Source organism: Mycteria americana, chromosome 7 (assembly GCF_035582795.1).
Source record: "Mycteria americana isolate JAX WOST 10 ecotype Jacksonville Zoo and Gardens chromosome 7, USCA_MyAme_1.0, whole genome shotgun sequence".
NCBI classification, from domain to species: domain Eukaryota; kingdom Metazoa; phylum Chordata; class Aves; order Ciconiiformes; family Ciconiidae; genus Mycteria; species Mycteria americana.
Genome location: NC_134371.1, coordinates 42098704 through 42108601, shown reverse-complemented (window position 1 = coordinate 42108601; position 9898 = coordinate 42098704). Strand labels below are relative to the sequence as shown.

General features: G+C 61.4%; 1 protein-coding gene across 1 annotated transcript; it reads right to left on the bottom strand.

Annotated features, from left to right (window-relative positions):
• Window positions 1–1735: 1735 nt before the first annotated feature.
• Window positions 1736–6019, bottom strand: CRIP1 (cysteine rich protein 1). The gene is made up of 5 exons (XM_075508104.1): window positions 5902–6019; window positions 2796–2890; window positions 2618–2675; window positions 2438–2485; window positions 1736–2088 (listed from the first exon to the last, which is right to left on the bottom strand). Exons 1-4 carry the CDS (start codon window positions 5939–5941, stop codon window positions 2445–2447), a joined length of 234 nt encoding a protein of 77 aa, XP_075364219.1. The 5' UTR covers window positions 5942–6019; the 3' UTR covers window positions 1736–2088; window positions 2438–2444.
• Window positions 6020–9898: the final 3879 nt, after the last annotated feature.

The window sequence follows — 9898 nt, the reverse complement described above, 5'->3', positions numbered from 1 at the left end:
CCCTGCTCGTCCCTTCTAGCCTGGCCCTTTGCACCTGGAATTAGCTGCTCCTGAAAAGTTGTGGTGCCGGGCCCTGTTGGGAGAGACCAGGAGCCCAACGCACGGGTCCCTTTCCCAGCTGGACACACTTATGCAAGCCCAGAGGATGACAAGGCTTGTGTTTGGCACTATTTTTAATGCTGAGGGTAAACGCTATCTCACTGGAATGCTCAAGGCTGCTGAGATTGTATCACTAGTTTGCTTTGAAGCCCAGTTTGCAGAGGAAAGCCACCTCCCCAGTGGCCCAGGGGCGGGCTGGGTGCCAGCAGAGGTGCAGAGCAGGACCGTGTCTCGCTGGCCGGGAGCCGTGGGTACTGGCATCCCGGGAGGGCAGCATTGGGAGCAGGAGGGCAGGGGGCCCTATGAGACCTGGCTGGCTGGGAGGCCTGGTGGTGGCCGCACAGCAATAGCCAGGGTTTGCCTTTGACGCAGACGCCTGCGTTTGTTGTGCTGACTGGGTGGGAGGCAAGGCAGCGCCGGCTGGTCAAGTTTGTCCCACTGAAGCGTGCCCAGCGGGTGCAGAGCTTTTTGGCATCAAGCACACGGGAAGTTTTAAGATGCTTATCAGATCAGGCTGCTTTTGACAGCGAAGATTTTGACATTAGACAGGTACCTCTGACCCCTGAGGGTTTTGGCCAAGTCCCAGTAAGGCCAGCATGACAGTAAGATGCAGAGCAGTCTCTAAGGAAATGCATGCATAAACTGTAGACAAAAATATCCCAGTGTGTTGTGAAGTCTCTCTGAATATGTAAATGTGGTGGTTCAGGTTAGGGAAAGACACGGTTAAGAAACCATTTTAGAAACATCCTTCAAGTCGACATCTTTTACAACTGTCAGTGCTGTTCTTCCAGCGGGGCAAAGAGGTTGAAACACGAAAGAGCAAAGCGCTTGCGAGCCACCTCTCGCTCTGTAATACTGCGCCTCTGCTTTCCCAACCGAGGGAGGCTGGCTCTGCCTCGCAGGTAACCTCCCGCCTTATTTGGCCTTTTCGTACGGCTGCTCAGAGCGAAAGCAGCAAACACCAGGTTTGCCTGATGTGACGGTTAACAACCTCCCAGCAAGACACCTCCCTGCCCCAACTCAGGGCTGCAAAGTGCCATCTCAGATCCAGGAGCAAAGAGCTGGGGGCTGCCCACGGGCATGGCTTTCCAGCAGGCACTGCCAGGGGCTGCGACATGGCCGGAATGCCTGCCGGAGATTGCCTGCCAGAGAGACCGTGGGTCAGCAGTCTCGGACCCTTGTCCAGCAGCACTGCATGCCTCTGCTTTAACCCCATGACACCCACAGGCAACAAGCGGTGGCTCATGGCAGGAGCCACCACGCTCTAGACTTCTGCAAATGTCACAACACAGGCCCAGTGAGGCCGTGGGTGGGGTATGTCCTTCCCACCGAGCTGAGGAAGACCCCGACCCCAGACGAGCACCAGCACGACACCCACCACCCCGTCCCTTGGGGCACACTCGGCCCCAGTGCCCACAGCACCCAGGGGCTGCTCTCACCCCCCCGGGCTCAGGCAGCCCCTGGGGTGGGCAGCCTGGGGCAGGACCCCGCATACACCAGGAGCAAAAGCACGTGGAACCATCACACGGTGTGGGGCTCGATCCAGAGGCCACGTGGGGTCCTTAAGCAAGCGGCAAGTGCTTCGCAAGCAAGTCCTGCAGGACCCCCGTTACAGAGAGCACAGCTGCTACATGGGGAAAGCATCTTTCGGTCTGGGTTTATTAAAGGCTGAAAATACAACTGTGGGCCCAGCCACGAGAGCTAGGTGCCAGAAGCAGGGCTGGGTTTTGGCTGGAAGGGTGCAGTCTCCTTTCCAGGCGGCCTTCAGCAATACTGGCCAAATTTCCTATCCGGCAGGGCGTCCCAACGCCCCCACCCCGGCAGCACTCCATCTGGAGCAAAGCCCCTCTCCACACCAGCCCCAGCCTCGGTTACTTATTGCTTTTAACATGCTAGTCTAGTACAGAGTGAATTAAAAACAAAAATGCATGTCTGTCGCGGTGCGTTTGTGCTGTCTTCAGGCTGTGCTGGGAACCCTGGCCGTCAGACCTGGAGAGGGATGGAAGAAAGGGGCGGATGAAGTCAGGCTGGGAGTGGAGACATCCCAGGGACAACGGTGCTCCAGGACAGACCCTGTGTTTGCCGACAGGCCACAAAGCAAAAGCCTTTGGTGTCCGCTGCCGGAGCTAAGCGGGTGCCGATGGTTGCTTGGAGCTGGCAGAGAGGAGGAGCTGGCACCCAGCAGGTTGCTCCCGAGCACCGGCGCGAGGGCTGGGAGTCACAGCCAGCCCGGAGAGACACTGCAGCGTGCCTGCCTTCCCCGCTCGCCTCGGGGGGAGAGCCCCGGCCAGCCCGCCCAGCCGGAGGCAGAAGGGGAGCTCCGAGGGGAGGCACCAACCTGAGGTTTACTTGAACGTGTGGCTCTCGGCTCCTCCCCGGCCGAACCCTGGAAGAGAGCCAGAACAGGGTCAGCCTCGCTGCGGGATGGCGAGCACACGGTGGGATGCACCTCGCCGAGAGACGGGAGCCCTGAGCCCCCTTCCCCTCCCTCCCACAACCCCAGCCACAGCAACCCTACCTTTGGGCCCAAACAAGGCAGCATAGCAGGGGTGGTTGCAGTACGGCTTGCCATCGTGCTGCAGGGAGAGAGAAAGAGCATCAGCCCCGACCGCCCTTCAGCTCCATCTCTGCCCATCCTACCCCTCCTGCAGCCCCTAGCTGCGGGGGACAGGGACCTCCTGGGCAGCAAACCTCACCTCTGCATGGCCTCCAGATGTTAGGGTCTTGCTACACTTCTCACATCTCAAGCAAGGCCGGTGCCAGTCCTTCCCCAGAGAAGTCACCTTCTCGGCTGCCACAGAAAGGAGATGGGTTAGTTGAGGCACTGATCAGTTTTGGCAGGTTGGCCTCCCTGCCACCCATCCTAGGGAGGACATTTTGGGGCATTTTCTCAAGTCTATTTGTCCAGGACAGAGGGCACCGTGTTTCAAACACAAGTGCTCACTGTGCACACACATCGCCATGCACATCTGGGCGCCCAGATCCAAAACCGCAGGGCCGTGCCCAGGGTGAATGCCACCACATCCATGTGGACGGACCAACTTACATCCATCTTCCAAAGATTTGGGGACCTCCCACCTTCCACCATCAGCCTGCAAAGGGATTAATTTCTCCCCGGCCAGCTGGAGCCCAAGCAATCACTAGAGTTGGCAGGGGCGAAGCGGGGATGCTGGTGAGGACCGGGGAGGCAAAGCCATCGCCGTGCCCTGCCCCAACACAAACCAGTCCCCTGCGGCCACTGGCGCTCCAGCCACAGCTCCGATTTTGCACACACCATGGCAAACCAGAGCAGGGCTGGAGCTTGGCCGGGGCTCAGGCGGCTGGGAGGGGACAACATGCTGTTTGCTGGGGCCAGGACGTGTTTATGGAGAGAGCGGGGAACACAGGGTGGCTTTTAATTGCGGCACAGCGGGGGAGGAGGGTATTTTCTGCAGAGACATGTGCTCGTCCTGTTGGCAGCTGCACTCCTGGGGTTTTATTAAGTGATAAAGCAGAGCTTTACACAGGAACTCTGTCAGAGCCAGGTCCGAACGTTCTCCCCATGCCTGCAAAAGGAGGTCGAGCAATGGGACTGAGCCACTGCTGGCAGCGCGTGCCCCGAGGAGCCCCTTGGCAGCCTGAAGCACCTCTTCTTTGGAGTCCAAATATGCCCACAACAGCTTATACAAGGAGCAAGCCAGCGGCTGCAGAGGTGGGAGCGGAGGCAGTGCCCAAATGTCACGAGGCAGCCCTGCTGCCATCCCCCAGCAGCACAAAGAGCCTCCTGTGCCCGCAGCCCGGTGGGGGCCACAGCGTCCTCCCTCTGGCAGCCCCAGGACCCTGAGCCTGGCTCGTGACGGGGCCCTCCCATCACAGGGTTTCTGGATGGAGCTCAGGCTCCCCACTTCTCGCAGAAGCATTTGTGCCAACACTCGGCAGGAGTTCTGCCAAGGCTCGCTGCAGCGGGGTCCCCCCTGGCTCTCAGCCACACAGGCAAGATTCCCCTGGAAAGCTGGTGGTGGCCCTGCAAACCCCATCCCCCGTCCTCTCGGCATCATCTGCCCCTCACCCCTCTTCTCTACAGACACAATTTGTCCAGAAGCAACTCAAGGCATGCCCGAGCAGGACCGCCAGGCTCCGAGGAGAGCCCCAGGGTGCCCCGGAGCAGGGCTTGCCTTGCCTCCTCTGCCAGCACTCCTTATCTCCAGGCAGAGATATGAGGCAGCAAGCTCCGTCCTCCAGCCACTTTTGAACCCTCCTCAGCCTCTGCATCAACAGACACAGTTTCGTAAGAGCAGCCTGATAAGCGTGGGGCCAAACCCCTCCTTGGTCGAACGTCCTGGCACCTCTGCGGCCACACCTGCGGGCACAGCAAACCCAGCTTGTCTGGACTGGGATCGAAGCAGATCCACAGGGACACAGGAAAGGCAGAGACTGACACCAGCACCTTGGTAGCTCCCGTCATCAAGCCACACGGGTAAATGAGGTGCCCCAGGACCCTTGGTCGCAGGAGGGAGCCATGAACTGTACCCTGCTGAAACCCAACATCAAAACCTGGCTGCAAGCAGTGAGTTCCAGTTTAGGTAGAGATGTTCCCCAACCGCAGGAGCCACGTCCCCGGTAGCCCTCCAGGCAACGCCCACGCCAGCCCCAGCACAACCACCAGGGTGGGCATCACTAATGGACAGGGCTGTTTGGCAGGGAGAGCAGCCCCTGTGTTTGAGCCTCCAAATTCTTTGGCAGAGCAGAAGTGGAAGATGGGGCACATGCACAAGCAAAGTAGAAATAAGGCAGAGAGAGCAGAAGTCAGGGACGGCACTCGGATCGCAGAGCCCTCATCTCTAGTAAACCAAAAAGCAAGGAGTACGTAAGAGCTGCTCCCAGCAAACCCCTTCAAGTTCAGCTAAACCAGGGAAGAGGGGAGGTCTTACAGACAGACCCTGCCTGTTCCAGCAGCTGCTGCCGGCAGGGCAAGAGGCTCAAACGCCCCAAATACCCTCAGGCAGGACAGCGGGACCACAGCACCAGAAGGGGCAGGAGCCTGGAGCTTCGGGGCCTCAGTTTGGAGGGAGGACATCTGCCTGAAGCCCAGCAGCAGACAGAAGCTCAACAAGGCTCGCAGCTAGCCTGCAACAGTGGCTTGAAAACAACACCCCAGGGCTGTCATCTTGCTGTGATAAACCACACAGGACAACATGTGGGCAACCCACTGACCCAGGAATGGGTCAGGATTTGCCCTTGGGAAGGTGCTGGCTCACCCGCCCAGGCTTTCAGCACAGCGGGCTGCACTGGCCAGGCCTTTGGGCTCCAAACTGAGCAGTCTTCAGGGCTGGCCCAGCTGCCTGCCTCGGCACAGGGCTGTGGGCGATGCTGGGAAGGAAACAGGGCTGAGCTACCATGCCGTGCCATGGCCCCGTCTGCAGGCTGGGGGTACCCACTGCACCCCACACTGTGCAGCGAGACACCTTCTCCTTGGGTGGATTTACAGGGCCACCCACCTGGGGAACCCCGGGGACCTACAGCGGCAGGGGTGCGCAACTTTGGGGCACGCCAAGAATTTGCAGCGCTGGGACGCACAGCAACGGGGCACCCAGGACCTGTGGAGCTGGGGTGCACAGGGACCTGTAAGCACCAGGGTGCCCCGGGGACCCACAGCATCGGGGTATACAACACCGGGACACCCCGGGGACCCACAACATCGGGGTGCCCGGGGACCCGAAGCCCGGCGGGGTGCAGCATCGGGACACCCCGGCTTAAGCAGCCCGACAGCCCTGCGGTCCCCGCGGGGTGGAGGCGGCCGGGGAGGGAGCAGGAAGCCCTTACCGAAGTAGACCTCCTTCTGGCAGCGGGGGCACTTGGGCATGCTGTCGGCTCGGCTCGGCTCGGCTCGGCTCGCCGCTCGCACCGGCTGTGGGATGCTCCGCGCCGGCCCCGCCGGAGTCACTGCCCGGCCGCCCCGCCCCGCCCCGCCCAGATGTGCGGCCCCGCCCGCAGCTGGAGGCACCCGCCCGGGGCACAGCCCTGCAGGGGCTCCCAGGACGGGGCCCTGCACCCCTTGCATCCTGCACCCCTTGCAGCCCTACACCCCCTGCCCCCTGCAATCCCTCCACCTGCACTTCCTGCACCCCTTTGCACCCCCGTTCCCTTTGCATCCTGCAGCCCTACACCAGTTGCACCCTTGCACCCTATACCCGTTGCACCCCTACACCCACTGCGCCCCACACCCCCTGCACTCCCCACGCTCTGCAGCCCTGTCCCCTCTGCACCCCGAGTCGCTGCACCCTGGCTCCCTGCCCACGCTTGTGCTGTGTGAGTGGCCGAGAGCCCCGCTCTGAGTGGGGCTGGAGGTGTGATTGGCATCTGTCAGTTTACCACGCTCCCAGATCAAGATTCATGGGGCGCTGACCACCAGGGCTCGCCCCCTCCGAGCACAGATCTGTTTCTCCCAAGGGAGTGTAAAAGTCACCCCTCGGGCAGCACCTCCTGCCCGTGGGGCAGTCTGGGGTATGAGGTTAAGCCGGAGGGAGCTATAGGGCTGTAAGCCCCCTCTTGCAGGACCTCAGGAATGGCGTGGGTGCAGGACGTGGCTCCAATCACCGCGGAGAGCCAGCCCATCTGCGTCGCTGACTGTTGTCATTTTATTAGGAGCGAGGACTTGCTGTTCCTTTGTGCTTGGCTGCGAAGGAAATGAAAACCCTATCCAAAGGTCTGTTTTGTATGAAACAATCCTCCCCAGGGCATGTTGCTGTGCTGCAAAGGTCATGAGGGCTTGTGAAACCCAGCGCCAGGACACCTAGTGTCTGCCTCCCGAAATGCAGGGCACCCCTCGCCCTCCCGCCAGCACAAACAGGGCCCTGTTGACACCGGAGCCCACCCATGGGTGCAGCAGGAGAGGTGGCAAGCTGTGCCTGGAGGCGCAGTTCATGGTTCAGCTGGGATTGCTTTACGACCCAGCCTGGCTCCAGCCTCCCTTCCCAGCAGGACGCCTCATCCCACTGATGCTCCCCACTGTTGCCCTTGGTCCCGGCCTCACCCCACCGGCGGTGGCTCCACGGCAGGCTGGGGAGCACCTCCGGCACGCTGCTGCAAGGGCACGGCTGGGCTCAGCAGGGTGGTCAGCAGCCCTCGCTGGCAGGGACATCACTGGGAAGCCCACTCCCAGCTAAGGCATGAGTCTCGCTGCGACAGTGTCTTACAGCATGGGAGGAGAGATGTGTCCTGCAAGGGCTGCTGCCTCCTCCCCGTCCTTCCTGCCCCAAGGCGCCACACACATGCAAGCGCCGTATTTCAGCCATGCCACGTCCCCCTACACCAAGCTGCAGCACCCCACGAGCTGCATTGCCCGGGCCAGGACCCCCTCCCTGCACCACGCGGGGTGCAGCTGGCACCCTGATGAAATACAGGGGACAGGGCATGTCCTCTCCCCTCTCCGGTAGCCCTGCTTCCCCTCCCACATGGTGCCAGGCTGTTTTGACACCGCTGCCTGTCTAGGACAGCCATCTTCAGCTGCGCTCCCTTTTAAGGCAGGTTTTGTGCCAGCGGGCAGCTGAAGGTCTCTTCCAGCTGGCCCAGCCCTGCGGCCAGTCCCCACAGACCGCTCAGCCTGCAGCAGGAACGCTCCTGTCCTGGCCAGGGCAGCCTGTGCCCCCGCATGGCACCGCACACCGACTGACCCCGCTGAAGCAGAGCCCAGCCACCCCCTCCCCTCAGTTCCCCATGCACTTACTGGAGACTGTTCGCACAACAGAGCGGGCACAAAACCAGCGGCAACTCTCACGAAGCAGGCACTGCCGAGCCGTGTGCTGCTCTCTGCCAGCCCTGCCCGCGTGGGCCTTTACGCCTGGCAGCCACCCCCCCAGCCCCCTGGTTTAGCCTGGCCAGCCCTGCCGTGGGGATGAGTACACCTTGGGCTCCCCCCAGCCTGCTTCACGAAGGGGTGAGCTGAAGCATGGTGTCAGCGCGTGGTGTGCTGTGCAATTGTACGGGAATTACGGTGAGCCGGTATCAGCGTGAAGGATGCCGTGGGTCAGCAGCCCCAGTTTCTACACCCCGCCGGGGCCGTGCATGCATCCTGCTCATCGCCGCTACCCCGCTCTCATCCCATCGATCAGCAGGCGTGCACGGCAGCAGGGCAGCACAGCAAAGCCGTCTGGCGGAGGGCCCCTGGCAGGGAGGGAGGAAGGGCTGCAGGTGCTCCCGGAGCACGGCAGCACCTCGGGAGCCCGCGGGATGTGGCCTCTTGCTCATTTTACGGGGAGCGAGGCCATAAACACTCCTAATGCCGGTGCGTGAAACCCATCAGCATGCCGTGGCAGGGCAATAAACCAAGCCCTTGCCGGCCCATGCTGGAGGGAGCTGTCTGGAAACGCTGTGGCAGCCCAACATTTGGGGTCACCGCTCCTTCTGCCATCCAGGGTCCCCCCGGGAGCCAAAACCACGCCACGACTGTCTGCGAGCTGTTTCGGCGTGGCAGCGAGCAGTGGCCAGCTCATCCCTCTGCAGTGGGACGCTGCCCATAGCACCAAGCCCACAGACACGGGCAAGGGCAGGCAGCGGGCAAGCTCTGGTGCTGGGCAGAGACGGCTCCAAGGAGCAGCAGGAGAGAGGCAGGGGTGTTGTCTTTGGCAAAGCCAGGTCCCAGCCCAAGCACTGCTTCAAAGCAAGGTTCCTAGCCTGCCAAGGAAACAACCCAGCCAACGCCTACGGAGAACAGACTCCTCAGCAAACCAGAGCTTTATCTTATCTGGAGACCTTGTTCCACCCAATTTAACCATTAGAGCAGAGCATGCCTCAGCTGTCTGTGCCCTCTGATAGGAATCTGTGGGTGAGGCTCCGTCCCAGAGGCACTAGCTAGCACTCCCCGATGGCATAGCAACGACCCTCAGAAAAACCCGGGCAGTCCCATTTGTTTGTTTGGATGGTGGTGTTACGGCCAGCGTTCCCTCCCCGCTCCCTCAGCGAGCGCTGGCAAGAGCCAGCCCCGGCTCCCCAGGTCCCTCCGCAGCATAGCTGGTGCAAGGTCCTCACAGCCCCCAAGGGCCCCCCCCAAGAGTTTCCCGAGCTCTTAGGGCAGGGTTGCAAGGCGAGAGCGCCCGGGCATGCAGGAGCTGCGGGCACACGCTGCCTGCCCAAATATCCCCCTCGAGCAACTTGGCCGCTGGTAATTCACCGGCATTTTAGCAGGCAGGGTGGGTAACATAAGCCAATTTGGGTTTGTTTTGCTAACACAGCAAAGAAAAAACAGCTATTTCCACATAGCAAACCAGCCCATCTGCCAGGGCAGCAGCTCCCGGCTCCCCTCCTGCCCCCCCTCGCTGGAGCGGGGCAGGGGCTCCCACGCTTCTCGCTTCACGGCCCCCCAGGCACGCTTGCACAGCGGGGAAGCCGATGCACCAGTGAAGGCACAACCCAGAGGCTGACAGCACCGCGGTCCAAGCGTTAGGACACCTCATTTCTTCCCCAGCCCTGGATCCTCCCGAGGCGGGTTCCCCCCTGCAGAAAATGTGACTAAGGAAAATCCCGGAGCGGCAGCCGCGTGCCGCGCCGGCGGGGCGCACAGGGCAGCGGCGGGCTGGAGGCACGGCCGGCGTTTTCCCAGCGCTTACACAACTGCGAGTCCTGCAAAATCTCTATCCCCGGCCATATTTCAGCCCACACTTGTGCAAGTCAAAGGCCCACTCCGCCAAGACAATTTGTTGTAAAATATGCTCTACCCAGCCCAGCACAGGACTCTAATTTGACAAGAAAATTATAGGGTGGCTCAAAAGTAGCCCAGCAGAGGCTGGGGGGAGCTGCCAGATGCATGATCCCATCAAAAGGC